Consider the following 26,390-nt stretch of genomic DNA (forward strand, 5'->3'; position numbering starts at 1 on the left):
GGGACAAACTACAGCTAATATACCAGTGCTATAACACTCTTGTATATGTAGGCCTATAGGGGTGTTGTAAATATTGAAATATTGATACATCGTATCATTTAATGTGATAATACAGTATCGATATCATGGGCTGTTGTATCGATATATCAACCAGAGTATTTTTTGGTATATTTTACTAAATAATTTTGTTACAGCTACAGTTTTGTTCAGAGAAAGGAAACTCATTTATGTGACACATTTGACATTTTCACTGTTTTGATGATTAAAATGTTTGTGTTTCATATGAACTTCGCTCAAGAAGTGGTTTAACAAACACTTTTAGTATCACAGGCACGATTTAGGCTTTATTTTTTATTGAACCATAATGAATCGTAATCGTTGAAATATATTGTATTGAATGTTATTGAATCAAAAGTACACTGTATTGAGGTATGTATCGTATTGGCAACTTGTGAATGATAGCCAGCCCTACAGGCCTATGCTGACAGTTAAATATCTGTTTTTTGTTTGTTTTTTAAACTGCTAAACAATTTGAAATGAGTTTTAGAAAGTGTCATTAAAGAGCCCATGTTACGCTGTTTTCTGATCTATGTTATAATGTTCTTTCCTCATCACAAACACACCTGGACTTGTGTTTTGTTTCATTCACACATTTTTAACACACAAATCCGGCCCACTGTGAGTTATTTTCTCAAAAGGAAAATACTTTGTTCTACCTTGTGATGTCATGTGGTAATGCAGAAAGTGCTCCATTGTGTTTTTCAGATGTACACACCTTCACTTGAATCATTTGGATCATTTCCATCCTGGAATTACTAATCTGTATTGAACTAAATGTAAAAGAATCTGTTAAATTGAAATCTACAGCTTCATGACATCACAAGGTGGAGCAGAGCATTTGGAGCTTCGGGGATGTGGACAGATTAATAAAAAAGGATTACTCAAACATGTGTAAATAAAACAAAACACAACTCCAGGTTTGTTTTTGAGAAAGTAACAGCTTTATAACATGACATAAAATTCACACGAGTCCATTTTGTATAATATAGAACTTTTAAATTGTTTCTAAACTAAACTGAATGAAAAACGATGAGGGACATGTTGGTGAAGGTGCATCCTGGATTAGATCTACAGTCAGACTCTCCTGCATAAAAGAGCTGAAAGTTCCATCACTAGTATGGATACATTTAAAGATGCATTGTGTAACTTTTCAGAATGTCTGTTTTTCTTGGTATTTTTGAGCTATGCAACCACCTGTAATTGAATAAATGTAAGGTAGAGCTGTTTAATGTCACACTGTGGAACATTCCAGGCAGAGCAGTGTCATCTCCATAGAAACAAGCAGGTGACAGACCCTCCACCTGCAAAGTTACACAACACAACTTTAAATAGGCCAAAATAAATCTATCAGCATTTGTCTAGTTTGCTACATCGAGCCCGTATTACAACAAGTAATACAAAAAAAGCCCCCAAAAGCACCACAATGTTATTAAAATGCTGTCATATTTAAGATCTCTAGATTATTGCGTCAAGTCTGATCCATTGCACTGGAGTTAGAAGAGGATCGGAGTGTTTCTCAGAATTGGCTGACTGCTGTGTGTGCACAAGCTCCAGTCAGACAAGCCTGGATACTGACAATACTCACCGCAGTCTTGCATAACTCCAGTCTTACAGAGGAGATACAGCAAATATTTAGCTTCACATTGCTTGTCTTTGTGAGCCTGTCTCGGAATTATAAAACAACTCTGCTCTCCCACTCCAAAATAAAACATAGAGGAATTCAACTCTTTTATGTGTTACAGCGTGTTACCATACTACACAAAACTGACTCTCGTGACCTTTAGGCGACGTTACAAGGCTGTTACTTCATCAAAAATACCCAGAGTTCTGTTTTGTTTCATTCACATGTTTGAGTCACACTTTATTATTAATCTGTCCACATCTCCAAAGCTCAAAACACTCTGTTCCACCTTGTGATGTCATGAATCTGTAGTTTTCAAGTTGTACACTATGTAACACTAACTAACTAACACTAACTTTTTGGTTGGGGGTCTGCTACATACTTGTTTCTATGGAGATGTCATTGCTCTGAATGGAATGTTCCACAGTATGACATTAAACAGATCTACCTTACATTTATTCATTCAGGTGGTTTTATAGATCAAAAATACCTAGAAAAACAGACATTCTGACTGTGAACGGTGTCGCCTCTCCACAGATCTGACCTGTAACTTGGTCCGGTTTGGTCTCCATGAAGGTAGAAAGGTTTAATGCCATACTGTGACAAAGCAATAACATCTCTAGGGAGAAAAGCATTTGACGGATCATCCACCAGAAAAGTTGCACAGTTCATCTTTAACAGCTCCTTTTAGGTTTAGTTCAGTAGAGGTTGGCAAATCCAGAGCTGAAATCATCCAGATGATTCTAGTGAAGGTGTTTAGAGTTTAAAAACACAGTGGAGCACTTCATGTATTACCAAATGACATCATAAGCTGGAACAGTGTTTTTTGTGTTTGACAGAAAACTAAATGTGCAGGTTTGTGTGTTAAACATGTGTGAATGAAACAAAACACAACTCCAGGTCTGTTTTGGATGAGGAAACAACATTAGAACATAGATCAGACAGAAAATAGCATTACAGACACTAAAACTTTTCAGATTTTAAATATTTCTGCTTCACAGTTTGAACTGCTCTGTTTTTTAGCTGTCCCAGTCGGCTGTCGTTGGCCAGAGCTTGTTGCTAGGCGCTGCTTTAATGAGACATTCAGTGTGTCCAAAACCACTCTTTGCCTATGCAGTATACAGCAGGGCTCTTAAGTGTATAGGGAGCAGGAAGTCCATGTTTTCAAATTGTCCTAAAGAATCTTGGCCTTAGATCTGTTTTTCTCATTTGTGGATTGTGTTTTTTTGGATGTGACAGAACATCTTAACATCGGGGTTGTAGTGGACTATAGACATGTTCTGTTTACCGAAAGAGGGCGTGGCAAAAGCTCTCAAACTGTTATGTATCTCTATGTATCTGACCCAAACTGTACACACAAGACCACACCTGATTTCCCCTAGTCAGTCTGGTGCCACCTAGTGCCTCCGCTCAATTTCACTTCTCTCTTGACGACTAGGTCAGGAATCAAAATACACTAGACGGTTCGCAAAAAACCCCTGGAAGTGCGAGTTTGGACACCAGCTAATGAGCGAAGAGACATATATTCTGTGTTGGCAACAAATAAATTAAAAAAGTACCCGTTTACCATCGAGCGAACGAATCCTAATGCAATGCAATGGTCAGATGGTTTCTACGACGTGAAAGTATTTGATGATCAGGCTAGACTCCCCCTAGTTCATGCTAAATATACTAAAGTAGGAAAAAGAACTAGGAAACAATGTATTTATATAAAAACAGGTTCAACTTGTGAATCATGAGTTTAATCTGACGTTTTACATATAAATACCAAAAAATGAAAATAAAAAATAGCAAATCTTCAGCTAACTCACTCTTTCACTAACTTATCCTGTCTGCTGTTTTCACATATAAATCCTTGTAACCTAAACCAAATAAATGGACTTAGACACCATTGACCATACAACTAAAGCCCTACAGCCCTCCTGTTGTTTGTTTTTATTGAACGTTTTACAGTTTGGTATTAAATCTTTTATCTTTATGGAGACCAAACCACATTACAGGTCAGATCTGCGGAGAGGCGACCCCACTCACAGTCAGAATGTTTGTTTTTGTAGGTATTTTTGAGCTATAAAACCAACTGTAATTGAATAAATGTAAAGTAGAGCTGTTTAATGTCACACTGTGGAACATTCCAGGCAGATCAATGACATCTCCATAGAAACAAGCGGCTGATGGACCCCCAAACAAAAAGTTACACCGTGGACCTTTGATATTCCATATTTTTGTAGCGTTTAATCACGAGGAGACAGTCACATTTAGTCGTAGTAATGTTTATTATTGGTAATGTTCAGATTTTTATCTAAGACGAGTGAGTTTAAAAAGTGTTAAATGATGCTGATTTACTAAAGACGTTTCAAATGTGTCTTTATATAAAATACTATATTGATTTGATGAAGGAATAATTGGCCCCTTACCTTTTCTGAAATTATAGAACAGGAGTGTCTAAACTCTGACTCAGAAAACATTTTTTGGGCTTTCTGGCTTGACTGAAAGTAGTACTTTTTAAAGCAATTTTTGTCTGCTTTAATAACTTGAAGCTGCATTGTGTGACTTTTCTGTTACACAATGCACCTTTAACTGTAGAAATTCTATGTGACAACATGTGTGAAACAGACGACATGAACTTCAGTGCTCCTAGACTTATTTACTGTGTGGTGGTTCAGTCAGACTTGCTTCAAATGCTGCATTATGAATTATTCACTTCATTATTCTGTATTTGTGGCCCTTTGCTCCATATTTGCCTCTATGTGCAGCTCTCAGTGAAATAAATCTGGACTCCCATTTTCTAGAATATGATAAAAAAGTAACGCCTGTAATGATAACAGATTTTAAAGTGTGATAAATTGAAGTCAAGATAGACAATAATACTGAAATCAAACCACAGAGCAGAATTATCTATAAAAATGTTCTAAATGTACAATATTGTTTATAAACGTAATTGGACTGGATAGTTTTAGTTAATAATTCATCCTCCTACAGCTTCAGTTAAATCACACTGAAGAAAAAATAGCCAAAAATTCCCCCTAGTACAAAGACAAAAGTCATGATTAATATGACCCTTAAAATGATTTTACAGCGGAAGACCCTAAATAACAGATTTATTATTTAATTGGGACTGCAACGACTTATATGGTCCACGGCAAAGTATTTCTTAACACATATTTACACAGGAGAAGTAAGATTTCCAAGGGATAGATGCAGTTCTGATTCTGATACCACAATGATAATAAAAGTCTTTAGACAATAGAATGTGATTTTCAACGCAACTGTTCACTTAGGTCACACATTTTTTCTTGTTTATGTATTTTTTTACATATCAATACTTGTTCAAAAGAGTATCTAGCTTCGATCCTAGTTTTAGTATCTCATTTCTATACTTCTATACAACCATACAACCCTAATATGGTCACAGCAAAGTTTTTCTCTACAAATATTTACACAGCAGAAAGCTTTACTGTACTCCGGTGGTCTTGAGAGTACAGAATGCTGAATTTCATAAGTATAATTTTATATTTCAGCCCCCAAACCCCCAAAACAAACACAAACACTTTGATGTTTGCTGCAGATGACCCTAAAAGTCCCTGGGGTGAGGCAGTTCATGTGTGAATCCATAGGCCGGGATGTTTATGCCCATGGATGCCACAGAAATGTGCTGGTGGAGCATAGGGCTGGGGCTGCGTGAGGCTGGGGTTAGGAGCTTGTTTATGAGTGAAAAACCCATGTCAGTCTGCCCGAGTGCCCTCGATGCCCTGCGCCCACTGGCACAGGGCACGTCAGGTCCCTCTGTGAGCGCTGCCAAAGGAAGCCACTCGCATTCAGGAGACGCAGAAGCTCCTGTTATTTTTCTTCTTCTTCACTTTCTCCTAAATTCCACAAATGTACACAGAGCGACAGCTGCAGAGGGGAAAACATACACTATAGTATATGCCCTCAGTTTGGGACAGTGCAGACAGGAAAACGGCCTCAACACTTTTGGAATTTTGCATTTAGCTTTGTTTTTAAAGGTGCATTGTGAAACATTTCTGGTGGAGGGTCTTTCTAACACTCGTCTCCATGGAGATGTTAGTAATTTGTCTGGAATGTTTGACAGTATGGCATTAAAAACCTTTCTATCTTCATGGAGACCAAACCAGACCAAGTTACAGGTCAGATCTGTGGAGAGGCGACCCCACTCACAGTCACAATGTCTGTTTTTCTTTGTATTTTTGAGCCATTAAACCAACTGTTATTAAATGAATGTAAAGTAGAGCTGTTTAAAGTCACACTGTGGAAAGCAAAGCAATGACATCTCCATAGAAACAAGCAGGTGACAGACCCCCAACTGTAAAATTACACAGTGCACCTTTAAGAAATATTGTATTACACCGTTGTTAGTATGTATCTGTGTAAAAGAGTGCTGCACATGGTCATGTTTTCTGTGGTGGCTCACGTGTGCTGGAGCAGTCACCGAAACAGCCTTGATTTTTCATTTCTGATGTTTGGAGGCTATTGCTAACTCTCCACTGAAAATGCTTTGGAGAAACTCAGGCCTTCTGTTTAAAACACTGGAAGGGTCTATTATCGTAAAAGTCTTCTTGGCCCTTGGATGCAAAGTAACTAACAGATAATTAGAGCATTCTGATGTTAATTGGCAATAGAGCCACAGAAAATCCTTTGCGTATCGATTAGATGTGGGAAACTCCAACTATTTCAGGTCCCTTTAATGTGCCAGTCAGTTCATTTGTAGGTTGGTAGGGCATTATCAAAGCTCCTATATTACACAGAATTGACTTTTGTGAGCTTTAAGTCATGTTAGAATGTTGTTACCTCCTCAAAAACAGAGCTGGAGTTGTGTTTGTTTTGTTTCATTCACACATTTGAGTAATCCTTTTATTGTTAGTCTGTCTACATCTCCAAAGCTCAAAATGCTCTCTTCCACCTTATGATGTCATGAAGCGGTAGTTTTCAAGTTAACAGCTCCACAGAACAACTTTTGTTGAGTAGAGATAGTCAGTTACAGGGCTGAAATGATCCAGATGATTCTAATGAAGGTGTATAGAGTCTTGTATTGGTTCATATTTCTGTGTTTTTGTCAGTTCTTCAGGACAGGTTAAAAATGAGAACATTGAACAGAATTTTGTTATGAAAACATAAATCACAAATCCAATCACAATTGCAATGCTTATCAGAAAAATTACAATGAGCACCTTTAAATACTGAAACTGTGATAACAACAACTCAGCCTAAATCTGCAGGATTTGTGTGAATGAAACAAAACAACTCCAGGCGTGTTGTATCTAAAGGTGCACTATGGAACTTTTTGTTTGAGGGTCCGTCACCTGCTTGTTTCTATGGAGATGTCATTGCTCTGCTTCAAATGTTCCACAGTGTGACGTTAAACAGCTCTATCTTACATTTATTCAATTACAGGTGGTTTTAGAGTTCAAAAATATCTGGAAAAACAGACATTGGGACTGTGAGCGGGGTCGCCTCTCCACAGATCTGACCTGTGACCAGTGTTGGGGAGTAACAGATTACATGTACCGGAGTTCCGTAATCAGAGTACAAATTATGAGTAACTGTATTCAGTTACAGTTACTGTTTCAGTCAGTGGTAATTGGATTACAGTTACTTTGTTGAAATAAATGGATTACACTGCTGTATTTTCCTGTTTTCACATTTTGGGCTAAACCCTTTTTTTTTTTTTGTTTTTTTGTTTGGTAATTCCACTCATTGCCGGACACTAAACCAGGTCCAAACCAGGTCTAAACCAGGTCTAAACCAGGTCTAAACCAGGTTTAAACCAGGTCTAAACCAGGTCCAAACCAGGTCCAAACCAGGTCTAAACCAGGTCCAAACCAGGACTAAAACCAGGTCTAAACCAGGACTAAAACCAGGACTAAAACCAGGACTAAACCAGGTCTAAACCAGGATTTAACAGGACTAAATCATGCTGCACGGCCCGTGTCTCCTCCTCTTCTATCAATAATATTTTTTAATACCGTTAGGGAAAGTCTGGGCTTTTTTATTTTCTTTTAGCAGAAAAAATCTCTTATGTGAAGATTTCCTCGTCTTTGCTTCTCTACAACAAACCAAGTAATCCAAAGTAATCAGATTACATTACTCACTTTAAGTAATTTAATGGATTACGTTACAGACTACATTTTGGGGTATGTAATCTGTAATCTGTAGGGGAATACATTTTAAAAGTCACCTTCCCTACACTGCCTGTGACTTGGTCTGGTTTGGTCTCCATGGAGATAGAAAGGTTTAATGCCATACTGTGAAACATTCCAGACCAAGCAATAACATATCCTTGAAGAAAAGCATTTGACAGAGCCTCTAGCAGAAAAGTTCCACAATGCACCTTTAAAGAGGAAACAACATTCTAACAGAGATGAGAAACGTGAATGATATAGGCCCTTGAATGTTCACAGTTGACAGCAGAAACGTCTGAATCAGCACATAGCGTTCTATCAGCTCTCCCAACCTCTGCCTCCTCCGGCCTCTTTTGATTTCATTGACTTTCCCTCTTTTTTTTCCCTGTCATTTCCATGCCTGCCGTTCAAACAGGGAAGCTTGACTTGGCAGTTTGCTCCTTCACATCTGGTGTTTCTTGATCCTCGTGAATAGTTTACCTGAAGTCACCCCTGGGCAGCTCTCACACTGGCGGAGCCCTGACACGCTCGCTCCTGCCCCCCCTCTCATTAAAGTCTTAAGAGATTTGATGATTGCTCAAATTAAGCAGCCGCAAAATAGAAAGTAAGGTAATTTGGAGTGCGATTGCGAGGTTTTTGCTTGTTGACAGGTTTGCGCAGGCTTCACACACAACTGCAAACTGAGCTTTTAATGAATTCACCATCTATAAACAGTTTCTTCCAGGCATCTGAATATAAACCAGAGCTAATGCACATTTACACAATATACTGGAGTTTCAATTTTCAGTGGTTTGTGAGTCGAGACTTTGCAGTGGTGTGTTCTACTTGTATCTCTGTTGGCGAAATGTTCATCCGTTACCGTGGTGACACAATGCAAACACAGACAAAAAGTTTTAAAATACAAAATACAAAATGGATTTAAAGAGCACATTTTCAGGAGCCTGTGATCAACATGAGTGTGCATGGTTCTGTTTAGGTGATTTTTAATAAAAGCTGAGAGGAACTAACTGAAAAAACTTGTGAGCTTATGACTGTAATTTTATGTGTGAGAGACATTTTTAAGTGCACAAATCATCTCATCTGTTGTAGTTCCAGTCAAGTCAGCTCTTTGTGTTCCGATTGTGTTCAAATAAACCCCCATCCACACTAGTACATATTCGAGTCATTTTGGTTGAAGATGCAGTGTTCGTCCACATTAATCCGATTGAAAACGGCTCCAGAGACGGAACGATCTGGTGTCTCCAGCTCCCACGAATTCATCTGATCCGGCACTGTGTGGACGCCTGAAAACACTGATACACTGACGTAGGTTTATGCACGGCGAAGAAGCTAATTCACTGCCAAAACACTAAGAGGCTAGAATATATTCATATATACAGTCTATGTGTACGACCTGCAGACGTATAATCTCTGAAAAGTTTAACATGAACCATCTCCAACACGACAGAAACACAGAACAGAATTTCAGACTAAGTAATAACATCTCCATGGAGACGAGAAGATTGCAGATACCCAGAAAAGTTACATTAGTTGGTTACATGACATAGCAAGACTAATTGTAATCAAATCTAAATCACAACAGATTCAATTACCAAATCCCAAAGACAGAGTGTCATTATTTTCTCCTTAAACAACAAAATCCAGTCTTGTTCTACGTGAAAACTGCTAACCCTGGACTTTAGATCTGTACATGTTCTGAAATGTGATTCTTGCATTAGTTTATCACTTCAGTCTTTTTGTCAAAGTTTAAAGGTGCACTGTGTAACTTTTTGGTTGGGTGTCCGTCACCTTCTTGTTTCTATGAATATGTCATTGCTTCATCTGGAATGTTCCACAGTGTGACATTAAACAGCTCTACCTTAGATTTATTCAATTACAGATGGATTTATAGCTCAAAAATACCTAGAAAAACGATATTGTGACTGTGAGCGGGGTCACCTCTCCACAGATCTGACCTGTAACTTTGTCTGGTTTTGTTTCCATGAAGATAGAAAGGTTTAATGCCATACTGTGACACATTCCAGACAAAGCAACAACATCTCCATGGAGAAAAGCGTTTGACCCTCCACAACAAAAGTTACATTATGCACCTTTAAGTTACAATCAAAACTGAACTTTTCACTGCTGTAAAAATTAAAAATAACAAAATGCATTTTATCTGGAATATAAAATAATTATAAGTGTTATATGATTGTATTGCAGCATCGCCCTTCGTCATAATTTAAATTTCCTTCAAGCTCAATCACATCTATCTATCTATTTATTTAGGGATGTAACAATAATCCAAATATCGTTATATTGTATCGTCAAAAGTCTCAATAATATCACGGGCTATCATGAGATATAGATTTACAAGTCTCTTTGTTGATATTCCTTGTTTTGTTTCAGCAGCAGCTAAAAAACAGATGGAACTACATAGACCATGATCCTTTGCTCTGTTTTGGTACAGATTACATGAAGAAATAAATATTATTAAGCACTTTTAAGCAGGTTTAAGGTTTTAGGTCTTTGGATTATGACTGAACCAAAATCTTGTCAAGGCATTTTAAACGGGAAAAGTGGCATATTCGTCATGTTGTTATTGCCTCCACAATAAATATGATAATGTGACATGCACTTATCTCACAAAGATTCGTACACACAGATTCAGATATTGTTACGTTCCTAGTGATAAGAAGAGTGCTTTAGTGATACACCGTGCAGCCCCACTCTGAATGTTGTGGTCTCTTGAATAAAAGTTGGAGCCACTCATTCGTAAAGAGCTGTAAAAACCTTCGCTCTTGTGTGTGAGTCTCAGAGTGTGGAAACGTGAGCCTGTGAGAGGAGAGTCGGGCCGGCTGCAGGGTCTGGCTCAGCCCAACCTGGCAACGCGCCACTGGGCTTTTGCTTATTCAGGAGTTTTGATTAAATCCTTTATTGTGCTCCACTCACGCAAAGCACTAAGGTGAACCAGAGAGCAGGGCCAGAGGAGGAGGAGAGGAGAGGAGAGGGAGAAGAGAGGGAGGAGGGCAAAGAAAGGGAGGGCCAGAGAAAGAGGAGAGAGAGAGGAGAGAAGGGGGAGAGAGGGGGAGTGCCACAGGAGGAGAGGAGGGAGAGGGAGAAAGGGAGAGGGAGGGGGAGATGGAGAACTAAAGGAGCAAGAGAGAGAGAGAAAAGGAGAAATGAGGATGGAGGTGGGAGGAGAAGGAGGAGGAGAGAGGGAGAGCAAGAGGAGGAGAGGGAAGGAGGGATTAGAAGAGAGAAGAGGGAGGAGGCAGCTCAGGGAGGGGAGAGAAGGAGAAGAGGGAGGACAAGGAAAGGGGGAGAGTGGAGGAGGGAAGGGAGGGAGGGAAAGGAGGAGGAGAGGGCAGTGGAGAAAGGGAGGGAGAGAGGGAGGAGGTGGGAGGCTTTCTCTGGCTCTGAAAAGATGTTTGATTTAGTCTTTGGGGAGTTGTAAAGCAGATAAGTTTTTTTTTTTTTTGCCTGCCCGCTCCATTTTATTCTCCTTGTCCTTTTTATTTTCTTGACTGAATAAGAGCTGTGCTTGTTTTATTGCATTCTGCACATTTTGTTCTGCTGCTTTAGAGAGAGAGGAATAAATGCACAAGGCCAGTACAGAGGAGAGAGCTCAAGTCCAGACCGTCACATTAATCAGCACATTTTATCACATGAGCTCCATTCAACAGAGGTCATACACTGACCTCAATTTATCTGAAACTGGCACAACTATGGACACCATTACACACTTGATGTTTTTTTTTTTAGGTCACATTTTTGTCCATGGAGATATTTCTTCTGTAGCTCAGTTTTAAAAACTATTCTAACAAAGATGAGACAATAGTGTAATATGGTTCTTAAACTGTTTTCTGATCGATGTTATTATATTGTTTTCTCGTCACAAACAGACCTGGAGTTGGGTTTTGTTTCATTCACATGTTTAACACATAAATCCTACATGTTTAAGCTCAAACTTCACTCAAACTGAAAACACTCTGTTCCACCTTGTGATGTCACATCATAATACAGGAAGTGCTCCACTGTGTTTAAAACCTCTACACACCTTCACTAGAATCATTTGGATCATTCCAGCTCTAGAAATGCAAATCTCCACTGAACAAAAGGTAAAAGAAGCTTTTCATTTGAAAACTATCACTTCATGACATCACAAGGTGAAAAAAAGGATTTTCAGCTTTAGAGATGCAGGCAGCCTAAAAATGCAGGATGATACAAAACTCTCTTGCTCTCTATCAGTTTGTATCATATAGGGCACTTAAAACTAGGGATGTACCGATCTGATACTGGTATCTGATATCGGCACCAATACTGAAAAAATTGCTGGATCAGAAAACAGCTTCCAAATATTGTTTTTTGTTTGGGCCAAGAAATGTATGTTACAAAACTTTTAACTGGATGTAGTCAGCCAAAGTCTTATACAAAGTGATTGTGTATTTACTAGAGGCACATACAGAGACAATAACACATTTAGACTGATTGTAGACTGATTGTAGTTTAAAGGACATAAATGGGGTTTTAGAGTTTAGTTGGATTGTTAGTGAACAGTAGGGGGAGATAAAGGACACTTGACTCAGGGCTGGTTCTGGCCTGTTGGATTCTCTAGCAGCTGTTTCACATTTTAGTTCTGTTTTTAACTTTTACACAAGAAAATGTCATAAGTTGTTACTTGCCATTGACACTCATGTAATGTTGCCACTCATTCACTAAACTCCCTACAGTTACTCTTTAAGTTTCTTTTACTTGAGCAGTACTTTTCCCAATACTTTTTGTACTCTTACTTAAGATTTGGTTGAACAGAAATAATTGAATAGTCTGTTCTTTTTTTGTTTGTTTAGTTTTTTGTAGCTGATGTTATTTGTAAATTGTTTGCTCATATCATGAAGTTGATCAAAATAAACCCCTCAGCAGGTCTCACAATAATAAAAAAATACTTTTACTTTTTTAGTCATTTGTTGACTACTTTATACTTCTACATGAGTAACATTATTTTGAAGTAACAATGTAGTACTTTTCCCAACACTTTTTTTACTCTCACTTGTGTAATTTCCTGGACCACTACTTGTACTTCTAGTTGAGTAATATTATTTTCAACTAGCATTACTTTTACTTGAGTACAATTTTTGGTTACATCTCTCTGCATCTTACTTGTGTGGTACTTCTTCCTTCTATGTGAGCCCCCCTCCTGGACTCTCTTGCCCCTCTCTCTTGCCTCTCTCTCTTTTGCCCCTCTCTCTCTCTCTTGCCTCTCTCTCTCTTGCCTCTCTCTCTCTCTCTGCCCCTCTCTCTTGCCCTCTCTCTCTCTCTGCCCCTCTCTCTTGCCTCTCTCTCTCTCTTGCCCCTCTCTCTTGCCTCTCTCTCTCTCTCTTGCCCTCTCTCTTGCCCTCTCTCTTGCCCTCTCTCTCTTTGCCCCTCTCTCTCTTCTCTCTCTCTTGCCCCTCTCTTGCCCCTCTCTCTTGCCCGTCTCTTCTTGCCTCTCTCTCTTTTGCCCCTCTCTCTTGCCCCTCTCTCTCTTTTGCCCCTCTCTCTTGCCCCTCTCTCTTGCCCGTCTCTCTTGCCTCTCTCTCTTTTGCCCCTCTCTCTTGCCCCTCTCTCTTGCCCCTCTTTCTTGCCTCTCTCTCTTTTGCCCCTCTCTCTTGCCCGTCTCTCTTTTGCCCCTCTCTCTTGCCCCTCTCTCTTGCCTCTCTCTCTTTTGCCCCTCTCTCTTGCCCCTCTCTCTTGCCTCTCTCTCTTTTGCCCCTCTCTTTTGCCCCTCTCTCTTGCCCCTCTCTCTGACAGTGACTCTGTGGGAGCCTAAAGTGATTTGTGTTGTTGTTTCAGCTGTTTGGGTGCCTGACCTGAGTGAGCAGTTCACACCCCCGGAGACGGCCCCCCCAGCGCTGGTCAGCCTCCTCCAGGCCATCGAGAGGAGAGGTGCGCCCCCTGTCTGTTCTCACTGGCTACAGCGTTCTTCTGACCTACTTCTATGAAGACAAAAACTTACTGGACTTACTTTGTATCTAAAATCAATAAAGCTGCTCTGTGTCACTTTCTGACACAGAGACGCCAAATACAAACTTGGGATAGAGTGAAAATAGAGCCAAAATAAAGAGAAGACTTTATGAATTGTCTCTCATAAAGTGGTAAATTTAAAGTGCAGCATCCACATTATCCACAGAAATTGTCCTCCACAAATAAAGACATCCAGTCCACAAAACCACACTGTGAATCCAGGTTAAGGCGTTATTTAAAAGTAAAAAGGTGAGAGTAGTTGATGTGTGTGTGTTTACATCCACATGGCGCTCAGATCTAGGTGAAGCTGCAGATTAGTGATAGTGACTCTACTTCCTGTGGACTTTATCTCCAGTCTTTTATGCTTTACAAATACTTGATCTGAAGTTTTGCACCACATTTCACAAATAATAATAACACAGTTTTGACTTGTATCTAAACACAAGTGCAGAGCTCTGATCTTTTGAACACAAAGCGAGTCATTTTACTGTAGACAGGAAACAGCTGACACGCTGATGTATCTGAGTCCAACCATAAGTTCCAAATATTTGTCTGAACCCGTCCGACTTCGGTCGGGTTTCCATGCTGTAAACGAACAATTAAAAACCACCCTCCTTCTCTCTCTTTTACCTTTGAACTCACATTTCATTCATGCTTTACCGTGAGGTAACACTGCCTTAACAATCTACACTAGGCTTAAATTGTGAATAGAGATCAGATTTGGCTAAGCCTGAGCACTGCATAGTCTTTATGTGAGTAAAACTGACTGGATTTTATTGTAATTAGAGCCAAAATTTTATTTTTTTTATGATTAGTTTGTGATATTTTTTAGACTGTTTTCAATTGCTACTGATATTTCCTTAGCTCCACATAAAAAGCTATATATCGATTTTTATTTTATGTAAAAAATTTACGTTTCTCTCTTTTTTTAGGTTTGGACAGTAAGCTGTTGTACAGGACTGTTTCAGAAAACCCAACACCAAGCCTCCTCAGTGGTGAGTATTGCTACACTTATAGTTATATACATTTACCAAACCTTCTGATGTTGAACTGCCGTGTTACAGACGCTGACCTGAACCACAGAGACGTTGGTTTTCTGTCTGAGTGTGTGCTGAGCTATTTGAGAGACCTGCCCTCTCCTGTCATCCCCATCAGTGTCTACCCTCACCTGCAGGGGGCGCTCAACAACCAGCAGCAGAGCCAGGCCACAGGTAATATTCACACGTCAAGTTTAGACGTGTTAAAGGCCCTGAACTCCATTTCTCTCACATATTTGAGCAAAAACTGTCTAGCCCCAGTACATATATATTGTGTAGGCTGCCATGTGCTGTCTGCATGTAATCTGAAAGTATTTTACTGTAAACGTGATAAGCAGGAAGTGTGTGTTAGCATTGTAGTTATTGCTATCTTAATGGACACTGTACTCTGGTCTCTGAAAGTTGTGAAAACCGCTTATAAACTCATTGTTGTGAATAACTGGGATGCTCTGAATGCATTAGGGAAGTCAGACATAACTTTGGAACACTGTAAGACGTTTTAAATGAACTTGTTTTGTTTTTCACATTTTAAGACAGTAAAAAAACAGATACAGCGCCTTTAATTTGACATATGTAGCAACAGACCTGCCACACTAACTATTGTATGTATTTATAAAGCCAAAAAATTAAGATGTGCACATTTTAGCCTTAATATTTTAGTTTTGTTCCTTTAAATTAGACCACTGGGGCACTTTACTTGAATATTTGAGCTTGAGAGGGTTGAATAATTAACTAAGTACTGTTTAATTGCACTGTTTATTTATTGTAGCTTATGTTTTATTTACAATATGGTTCATTTAGAAAAGGATTGCTGAGATTGCTATGAGGTTATGGTGTAAATGGTATAAAGTGGTCTTAATTATTATCGTTTATTGTAACTTTTTCTTGTAGCATTTACACTGTGACTCAAAAGTTTGGACACATTTCATTCAATTCAAAAGGCATCAAATAAATGAAGATACATGGAATTATGTAACAAAGGAAAAAAGATTAAAAGTGCATTGTGTAACTTTTGTTGTGGAGCATCTGTCACCTGCTTGTTTCCATGGAAATGTCAGTGCTCTGCCTGGAATGTTCCACAGTGTGACATTAAACAGCTCCACCTCACATTTACTCAATTACAGATGTATTTTTAGCTCAAGAAAAACAGGCATTTTGACTTTGAGTGGGGTCACCTCTCCACAGATCTGACCTGTAACTTGGTCTGGTTGGGTCTACATGAAAATAGAAATGTTGTGAAATATTCCAGACAAAGCAATAACATCTCCAGACCCTCCGCCACAAAAGTTACACAATGCACCTTTAAATAACTCAAGTAAATATTTATTTTAGATTCAAATCCTCCAAGATTCCTTTACTTTGTGGAAAGTGGTGTAAACTCTTGGCCTTCTCTCATGTTCATAGTTTTGATGAGAATCTACAATAAATAACCATGCAAATAAAGAAGAAACATGAATGAAAGGGCGTGTCCAAACTTTTGACTGGTCGTGTTTCTTCAGCATTTGTTATTATCATGACTCATAACAGACACAAGTGAAGTGGGGCTCAAGTGAATGATACTTTTCAGAATCAAACTGGTGCCTCGTGCTGCAGATTGAGATGAGCTCATTCAGGAATGCCACATATGCTGCTGACGTCTCTCACACAAAAGAGTCAGTAATTCAATTTAAATGTATACACGTCAGGGCTTTGACTGACGCGTGAGTGAACTCACTGACTCCAGGAAAGAGACATTTTACTTTTTATACACTTTCATTAGTCACAACTTTCATGTTCTTAAATACATACATGCATTTTCCCTTTGGTCCTCCAGGTCTTTGCCCTGGCAGGTGGAACCTCAGCGTTCTTCATATATTCACTATTCCTACAGTGTGTTTGTTGGATAACCTAACATGTTTTATAAAAACAGCACTTCCAACACCGCTGTGTATAAATCAGTAGAATATATTACTTAGCAACAAATTGCTGGCTCTTTGGTGTTTCCAGATGGTGCGGTTGCTGGGGGTCACGATCGAGAGGTGAGCCTGGTACTGGAGAGCTCTGCCTCTGTCCCCCTTCACCACCGCCTCACGCTGCAGTTCCTTCTCACTCACCTGAGCCGAGTGATCCAAAGCCAGGCCCTCAACGGCCTGGACACCCACACTCTGGGGCTCATCTTTGGGCCTCTGCTCATCCGGACTGGCCCCTCCTCTGGATGGTGAGTCCTTCAGGGAGGTTTTTAGCTCTACACTGTGGTCTTTCATATCACAACATTCATCTGTCTATAATATACTATCAGGGGTGGGAAGAGTGTGAGAGAATGAGGAGCTCATCTCAACTAAAATGCAAAGTGTTGTTTTAACTTCATTCAGCAAGCTGGTCATAAAATTGAAGATGTATTTGAAAGAAAATAGGTTCAACTGTATTTTCTGTGGTGTCAGGATACATGATTATGATACATCTACACATGAAATGTTCAGTTGTGACTTTTTTTCGCACTCTTATTTTCTGATATCATGACCATCTCATAATAATACACAGTCTTATGCACAGGTCACCAGTGGATGAGCAGTTCCCAGCTCTGGTTCTGGAGAGGTTGATCACTGAGAGGACCACACAGCAGGACATCACCCCTCCAGGTAACAGACTGTGCTTTACATTGATCATATACAACTGAATCTGTAAATGCCAAATATTGATCTGTCTCTTTATCGATACAGTTCTCCCAGCAAAACCAGTCACCTCTAAAACTGCACCATCGACTATGACTGACATGACCACGCTGCTCAACGACGCCGAGTGGTACTGGGGAGAAATCTCCAGGTAAGAAATTAAATACAAGTTTGGTTAAAGCAGGTATTATGCAAAATCCAATTTTTACCATGTTTTAATTATTTACTTAATTATTCCCTCATCAAAAACATGGATGAAGAGGTTTTAGATGTCATTTATCCACGTGCAGTAGATTCATTAGACAGATGCACGCTGATTGTAATGTAGAACTCTGAAGGAGGACAAAAACAAAGCAAAACTGAAACTTATTTAAGATGTTTATACATTGTTTTCTGCGAATATAGTATTTTCAAAACAATCAAAGGTAACATGGTGATCTAAATATTTTATGCAATAGCAAAGAAGTAAAATACTGCCCCTTTACAAACTTACAAACATGATTTTAGGTCTGACTTATTTTGATTCCTTTGTGCCCTGATTGTTGCAGAGAGGAGGTGAACGAGAAGATGAGAGACACTCTGGATGGTACTTTTCTGGTCCGAGATGCCTCCAGCAAACTGGAGGGAGAGTACACCCTGACCCTCAGGTAACACAAAGAGCCTAGTGTTCAAATGGTGATTGTAATATTTCTATTCTCATATCATATTGTCATGTGTCTTAACAGGAAAGGGGGGAACAACAAACTGATCAAGATCTACCATCGAGAGGGTTTTTACGGCTTCTCTGAGCCCCTCACCTTCAGGTCTGTGGTGGAGCTCATCCAGCACTACCGCCACGAGTCCCTGGCCCAGTACAACACCAAACTGGACACCAAGCTACTTTACCCAGTCTCCAAGTACCAGCAGGTCTGTGCCCACCAGGGATGCTACCTGAGGCTCTTACAACTACACTGGCCTTTGTTCACTGAAAAATCTTTCGGTGAAAGTTTCAAGTATCTGTCTTTAAATGCAAAGGCAGCAATCTAGAGGCGTCTAGCACAATTGCTAATGCCCCTCTCAGGAAGTAGTGTTAGGAAGTGTCTAATAAGCAGCAGAATAAAGTGATGAATAAGACATAGACAAGGGCTGAATTTATTCTAATTAACACCCCGTACATGCAAATTAGCAGCTGGTTAGGTATCCAAAAATAATAATATAAGTATTATCAGACTTTGTTCAAACGTTTGAAATTAGAGGCCAAAAACATAAATTACTGTCATTTTCAGAATTCAATTCGATATTTTTAAATATAACACAATTCATTTAGTATTATGGAGAATTAGTACAAACATGGCTGAATGTCAGAAGTTAGTCGGGCTTTTGCTTTCTGAAAGTTTTTTAATCTAAAATACAAAATCAACTTCAGTCTTAAAAAATGAAAAAAAGAAATGTTTGCTGTTTGATTTGAAATGACCAAAGGTTTTGTGTGTGGTTTTGTTCACAGTTGGTGAAGGAGACCAGTATTGAGGAAGTGGGAGAGCAGCTGAAGGTGTATCACGAGCAGTACCAGGAGAAGAGTCGCGAGTACGATTCCCTGTATGAGGAGTACACACGCACCTCACAGGTACGCAGTATAACATCTGCACCATTCTTAAATGCTATAAACCCACACAAGAACCAGCACTAACACTGTCTTGCACTACATTCATGTGTTTACACTTTATACAGGAGCTGCAGATGAAGCGTACAGCCATTGAAGCCTTTAATGAGACCATAAAGATCTTTGAGGAGCAGTTTGAGACTCAGGAGCGCTACAGCCGAGAGTCTTTGGAGAGATTCCAGCGAGAAGGCAACGAGAAGGAGATACAAAAGTATGTTTACGCTGTTTAATAATTCAAATGTGACTTAACTTTTCTTATATTAAACAATACGGAACAAAACAAAATCTACAAACCAGCCAGTCCCTTCTACTTTCTGTTTAAATACACAAGGATTTGGAGCTGGACCACAGAGCGTGAAAAACCTCTGTCCAAACTTGGGACGATCCAACCACAGCTGCTAATTTGTGTTCACATGTCTCTCAAATGCAAAAGACATCCTCTTGAATTTTTTAATACTTATAGGCTCATTCTAAAACATAACACAAACTTCTGTCTTCGGGTTCTGTGTCCAATCAGGATCCAGAGTAACTCGGAGCGTCTGAAGTCTCGTGTGAAGGAGATCCATGACAGTAAAGTGAAGCTGGAGCAGGACCTGAGGCAGCAGGTCAGTGACAACAGAGAGATCGACAAGAAGATGAACAGCCTCAAGCCCGACCTCATGCAGCTCCGCAAGACCAGGGACCAGTACTTAATGTAGGTTCACTCATGTTTTTAAAGGTGTATGGTGGAGCTTTTCTGGAGATGTTATTGCTTTGCCTGAAATGTTCCACAGTATAGAACTAAACTTATTTATGATGTAGTTATTGAATTACAACTGAAAAAGGTCTGCCACTCACTAGTGTGGTATGCAGCTCTCCATAAGGGGTACAACCTCATGTCTGCGGACTTGTTTCTTTTATTCAGATCAGATCAATATTGCGATGTAAAATGTTCATATTATAACATAATGACCTAAGGGTGTCATACTTTATAACAGACACAAGCTTAATATGTCTTCTTTAAGGCAAACCTCCAGAGAAATAGGGTTTTTTGCCTTTCTTTGGGTTAATCTTTTTTTTTTTTTTAAACTACATTAAACATAGTTTAGTTTCTTTTTAGACCTGGTTTAGCCCTGAGCTCGGTCTGAGGAAGTTTGGATTTAGATCTTTTTCAGTATTGATACTTGCTCAAGTGAATATCTATGTTTGATAGTTTTAGTTCTAGTTCTAATTATCTTTTCTTTTTTTTTTTACTTAACTACATTAAACCTTTTCATCAGAGTTTCATGGTGGTACTTGAAACACCAAATATGTTAATGGTAATTGGTGTGAAATATAGTTATGTATATTTCTTAAACAGACAGCATATTGGAATCAAGCTCCCTCCCAAGCGTATAGACTTAAACTGGATATTTTGTAGACACAAGATTGCCATAAACATATTCTATCCTCAATGAATTTAGTTTGGAAATCACAAGACACTAGGGAATACACATCTATTTAGTGTCTTATCTAATTGGTGCTACATTGATCACAGTTGCTGTGGTTTTGACAGCCTAAAGGGACATAGAACTTCCTGAGCAGATCAATACTACACAGTGATAACAAAAGACTGCTAATTCCATGTTACTGAGTACATAACCACAAGCTTTCTCTCTATTATACAACCAGTCGTGCTATTTCTATCCACTGAACCCACTCTGGTGTGTGCAGATGGCTCACACAGAAGGGAACGCGACAGAAGAAGATCAACGAATGGCTGGGTATCAAGAATGACGCAGATGAGTGAGTTATCCCCCAAAAATAACAGTTTAAAGCCACAGTATGTCACTTTTTCACCAAGATAACAGCATGTTTCTTTATTGCACCTGTGACTATAATATTCCACATGGTGATTGAAAACATTTCACTTGAGAATATGTGGTCTATTTCCATGGAATAATGCAGTTAAATTTCCACATCCAGAATAGAATAGATAGTTGTACGCTATCACTTTACGTCGCATACTACTCGTTTCACTACAACACAGTAAACATGGTTACATTTCCAAAAATCTTGTCTAGTTTACACTCCCAGACCCATGTCCTGACTCAACCCTGTCCTCTACTCAGCTCCTATTCGCTGGAGGAGGACGACGCCTCTCCTCACCATGACGAGGGCACCTGGTACGTGGGGGACATCACGCGCACTCACGCCGAGGACATGCTGAGGGGCAAATGTACCGGCACGTTCCTCATCCGCGACAGCCAATCACAGAAGGGCTCCTACGCCTGCTCTGTCGTGTAAGTTTTGGCTCTCCATTAAACGCACAAGTGTTTGTGTGTGTGTGTGTGCGTGCGTGAACAAGTGCAGACCAGAGCTGTATGCATACTGGTTAATTGTTCAAATTAAAGCATTGCAGTGTGTTTACTAATATTTTGATAGTGTCTGCCTGAAGATTTTATTGCACTGCATCTTTATATAAATAGACTGTGTATGAACCTGTTGATACTTTGCAGTAACATCACACTGCAGGGGTGTTCTGTGTGTACAATGACAATGTACACATTCACAGTCTGATAAGTTTATAGATTGTCTAAAAACTCAAGAAAAAAAAATACAAAATTTATTTAAACAACACATTTTCAGGAGCCAAGATCAATATGAGCGCTCATGATCCTGTTTAGGTGTTTTCAGCAAAAAAGGTGAAAGTGTCCAACTGAATTTGCATGGGAATTGTTTAGGAGCACAAATACTGTCATAGTTCTAAGTCAGTTCTTTATGGTCAGATTGTGTTAAAGAAAGCGCAGATTCAATTTGAGTAACAGAATTTCAGATAGAGCAGTGATGACAGTTGGCATCATCCCCCCAGAGAAGGTTGAAAACATCAGCTCAAAGTATGAATATTACTGCGTTTTGTTCACATACACACACACCCACACACACCTACCGACACACACACCCCTTCTAATTCTCATTTATTTCCTTTTATGTATTTTTCTAGTGTGGACGGCGACACCAAACACTGCGTCATCTACAAGACGGCCACAGGTTACGGCTTCGCGGAGCCCTACAATCTGTACTCGTCCCTCAAAGACCTCGTGCTGCATTACAAGAACGTGTCTCTGGTCCAACACAACGACCACCTGAATGTCACGCTGGCCTACCCGGTACTGGCGCGCCCGCGAGCCAACAGCACCCCAGATGAGCTAGCCCCACCCGACCCCTAACCACGCAAACCCAAACCCAAACTATGGTTCACATTTCTACGGGTGGGTAGACTCAGTGTTTCCACATATTCGCACAACACGGCGACGGCGATGCGGCTACAAGCACACGATGTACTGTTACGTTTAGCTAGCTGTTAGCCGTTAGCCGCTCGCTGTTAGCCGTTAGCCGTGACTGTACATTGGGTTTTTAAATACTCCGTGACTATGGACATCTACAGAAGCACACCCATGTTTAAGTAGGAGGTGCTGTCAGCCCTTGGGCAAGAGACAAAGGCCCAATGTCACACACAGACTGCCTGCACTAACTATGTAGACAACAGCCTGTCATTCACCCAGCAGACACAGGCTTGGCTAAACATGGCTGCTCGCTTCAACTTACAAAAGCAAATCTATGAAAAAACAAACAAACAAGTGGACCAGGGGGTGTTGTCACTGGAGTTTAAAGGGCCTGTATTACGCGACATTGACTCTTGTGAGCTTTAAGGTGTGTTAGAATGTTGTTACCTGATTAAAAATATACCTGCAGTTTTGTTTTGTTTCCTTCACACATGCTTGAATAATCCTGCGTTATTTCATTATATACAGCTACGTTTTGGTCTGTAAAGGTCGTAATTCCAATTCTGAAATTATCCAGGTGATTTTAATGACATTTAAACACACACCTACCACAGTGTTACAATTTCTTTTCATGATGCAGGATTTGTGTGAATGAAACAAAACACAACTCTAGGTATATTATTGATGAGGAAACACTTTAATAAAAATCAGAAAATCACGTAATATGAGCCCATTAACAAGAGTTTTTAAGGTTAAAATAAAGTGCCATAGAAATAGCTTTGATTGACCACAAGCCTGTGTCTGAAGACTTAGAGGAAGAAGTGCAAAATGGCCGACAGCTTTAAAATACAAACAAGTCTATATTTTTATCAAATGTTTATTTTCAGCTGCTTTGGCTTGTCTCGATTTTCCATTGAAGAGGTACAATGTACATTACACTGCATGGTACACATATCTTTGGTATATTCAACAGAAAGGCTGTTTTAAAAGCAAAAAAGGGTCAGTTTCACAAAGATATGCGAATTTACGCAAGATCACAAATGCACCGCCAACTTTAGACACCACATAGTCGCTTATAACAATTGGAATCACAGTTGTTTTAGTTGAATTGTATTAAATGAATGTAATTTTAAGCAACAAACCATCTTTACATTGTCCAAATGCTGAATTCCAGACAACTTCTTTACGGTGCTTTCTGTAGGTGCTTAAAGATGGACTGTGTAACTTTTCTGATGAGGGATCTGCTTCCAGCTTGTCTCCACGGCGATGTTATTTTGTTGCTTCGAATATTCCGCTGTATCCGTCTTACATTTCTTCTATTACATGTTTTTATTGCTCAAAACTACCTTGGAAAACACACATTCTTTCTGTAAGCGCTGTTGCCTCTACAGTCAGTTTATTGTTATACTGTGGAACATTCAGATTCAGTAGCATCTCCATGGAGACGAGCAGGAATGTTATGTAGTGCACCTTTATAATCACATTTGTTTAACTTGTGGACAAAATGGCATCTTTGTGAAACAGCCCTGAGATGGAGCGGTACTTTTATTGAGAATTACATCGCCTTCTTCCTCTGTTTCCGTCTTTCGTTGAAACCATAACCAGCGCTTGAACTTAAACTGTCGACTTAAAGTGGAACTAAATGCTAAATGAACTTTTTTTGCTACTCAACTACGTATATGTTGTTTTAAAAGCATTATCTACGGTTTCTAGTCCTTTTTTGGCAATTTTAGCACAAACTAGGAATATTTGCAGCTTTGTGGCCAATTTCAGGTACTTGGTGACATCACACAAGACTGCCCAGATCACATGCACCTGGCTAAGGGGCAGAGTTGTAAGTGTTGATGGATACCTGTTAGACCAGTCACACTGTTCGTTATTCCTCCAGACCCCACCCCTTCTCCACCCTCACTCTCCCGTTTAGTCCTCCAGGTACTGCCCCGTTCAGCAGCTCTGTCTCAAATGTGGCTTTAGTTGGGTTAGTTGAGTTAGGTGTTTAGTCCCACTTTAACTGTCAGTCTGTGCGCCCCCTATATGTCCGACAGAGCATAGATCTTCGTGATTAATATCCTCGGTACTGTATTTGCTTGGTAGACTGTTGTTAGCGTCTTCTTTACTGTCAATGCTATTCGCGGTACTTCCGTATTTTGACTGTTCTCACTGAGCTTCACATGTACAAAAGAAAAGTGTACAGTATATTTTAGACCCACATGCAGTCTGTGTATGTGAAAGTTAATTTTTGTTGTTTTTTTGTTTTTTTAAAAAGATATTTGTTTGTTTTGATTTATTTTTATGTTTTCTGCCAGACTTTGCTTCTAGGATCCAGCTAATGTGAGCCAAATGAAGGATGTCTTTTCATGTAGCAGCAAGTCCGTTTTGCCATTCAGCGTGGAGAGATTATAAGTTTGCATGGAGTCTTTAGTCTAGTTTTTTGTTCATGTTTTTGTAATCACAGATTGGTGGTGGATAGGACTATGCAGATAGTAGTAGTGTGACCCAAACCCACACACAAATTTCTCAAGTTACTTTCGCCCCGTTTTGAAAGATTTCAACCCATTTTTGAACACAATTTATTTTAAATTTTAAGAGCACTGTTATTGAGACAGACTGTTTATATTTTGTGGGTATTCGCTGAGATATCAGACTCTTCAGTTAATCAACATAACTTAAAGAGGGGGTATTATGCGAAATAGATTTTTTTTTTTTTTGCTTTCTATAATGTTATAATGTTTGCTCATCAAAAACATGCCTGAAGAGGTTTTATATGTCATCCATGCATGTTTCAATCATTTAGCGATCTCTCCCGAGCCCTATTCGAACCCTCCTTGCTGTAAGACGTAAGATTCTGTCCTTTGCTCCACCCACAAGCCTGCGTCATCCATACTCCCACACGACAATTCTCTCTAAATATACAAAAGCATGATGCAAAACTGTACACAGCAACTTGACAAGCCTTATGTGATATTTTATTGTTGTATGTTTTATAAGCAGGATGCACGCTGAATGTATTGAGATGTCGCTCTGAAGGGGGAGTGACTTAGCATGGAGGGCAAATAAGTGGAGCTAATAGAACATGTTAATACATTATTTTCATTGACCAGCCATTTTCAAAACTATAAAAGATAACCTGGTGATCTGAATATATGATTTGTCTGCAGAGAAGTAAAATACCCCCTCTTTAACTGTGCATTACAACAAATCTTGCACATCGCATTGACACTTTATTAAAACTACAACTCAAATCATGTAGCGTTTTCCTTTCAATCTATACCCACAAAAATGTTTAGTATTTGAAATTGTAAGTGTTATTTTCAAATCAGAAATGATCTACCAGTCAGGATTAATCAACTTTTTTTGCACAGTTCTTGGCGCATACACAAATCCAAGAATTAAACTATCCGTGAACTTCTAATATGAGGGCTATATTACATGCTGAGAAAGATTGGAAGTGCCTTTTTGTCCAACTTTTTGATTGCGCATTACCCCGTTGCTCCAGTAGGGGGTGCCAGCGTGTCACCTGTTTGCCATGAATCCAGGAGCGAGGGCTCTTTGCTTTTCTGAGGGCTAAAGTGTGGAGTTGAAAGGCTAGAATTTTCTCCCAATTTAATCAAGTTGCCCATTTTATTTTTTGTTTTGTTGAAATACATAATTTTGAGAGCGGTTTGGTTATAAATAATATTAATGGGCTGTCGAGTTTCTCTTATTAGCCAATAGATGTCAGAATGATTCTATTTTGAAACATTACAATTTAAAAATGGTCAAAATCATCAAATCTAGTGAATCAAGTATTTGCCTGTGTGACCTGCACCAGTAATACAAATGTAAAGATTTTAAATGTCTATTGTTTCCTTTTGCCAAATTACATCAAAAGTAATTTTCATAAAAATGTTTGTGTTATCCCTTGGTCGTCCAGGTTCATTCTGTAACACAAGAAAATTCTGTTCCGCCAATAGATACTTTGCTGTGACATCATGCTGGGGGTGTTCTACATAGCTCTCTATGGCAGAATGTTTAGCAG

General features: G+C 39.3%; 1 protein-coding gene across 1 annotated transcript in view; it reads left to right on the plus strand.

Annotated features, from left to right (window-relative positions):
* The window catches only part of pik3r2 (phosphoinositide-3-kinase, regulatory subunit 2 (beta)), a 32,553-nt gene extending 9,721 nt beyond the window's left edge, over window positions 1–22,832 (plus strand). Inside the window, exons 2-15 of the mRNA XM_055152140.1 lie at window positions 13,630–13,722; window positions 14,733–14,795; window positions 14,865–15,011; window positions 16,824–17,034; window positions 17,370–17,455; window positions 17,537–17,639; window positions 18,037–18,135; window positions 18,214–18,400; window positions 18,972–19,091; window positions 19,196–19,338; window positions 19,645–19,821; window positions 20,820–20,891; window positions 21,218–21,388; window positions 22,090–22,832. Coding sequence (XP_055008115.1) covers window positions 13,630–13,722; window positions 14,733–14,795; window positions 14,865–15,011; window positions 16,824–17,034; window positions 17,370–17,455; window positions 17,537–17,639; window positions 18,037–18,135; window positions 18,214–18,400; window positions 18,972–19,091; window positions 19,196–19,338; window positions 19,645–19,821; window positions 20,820–20,891; window positions 21,218–21,388; window positions 22,090–22,315 — 1,898 coding nt within the window. The 3' untranslated portion in view covers window positions 22,316–22,832. The remainder of the gene's footprint in view (window positions 1–13,629; window positions 13,723–14,732; window positions 14,796–14,864; window positions 15,012–16,823; window positions 17,035–17,369; window positions 17,456–17,536; window positions 17,640–18,036; window positions 18,136–18,213; window positions 18,401–18,971; window positions 19,092–19,195; window positions 19,339–19,644; window positions 19,822–20,819; window positions 20,892–21,217; window positions 21,389–22,089) is intronic.
* Window positions 22,833–26,390: the final 3,558 nt, after the last annotated feature.

Source organism: Boleophthalmus pectinirostris, unplaced genomic scaffold (assembly GCF_026225935.1).
Source record: "Boleophthalmus pectinirostris isolate CB_2022bp ecotype Guang Dong unplaced genomic scaffold, ASM2622593v1 HiC_scaffold_16, whole genome shotgun sequence".
NCBI classification, from domain to species: Eukaryota; Metazoa; Chordata; class Actinopteri; order Gobiiformes; family Gobiidae; genus Boleophthalmus; species Boleophthalmus pectinirostris.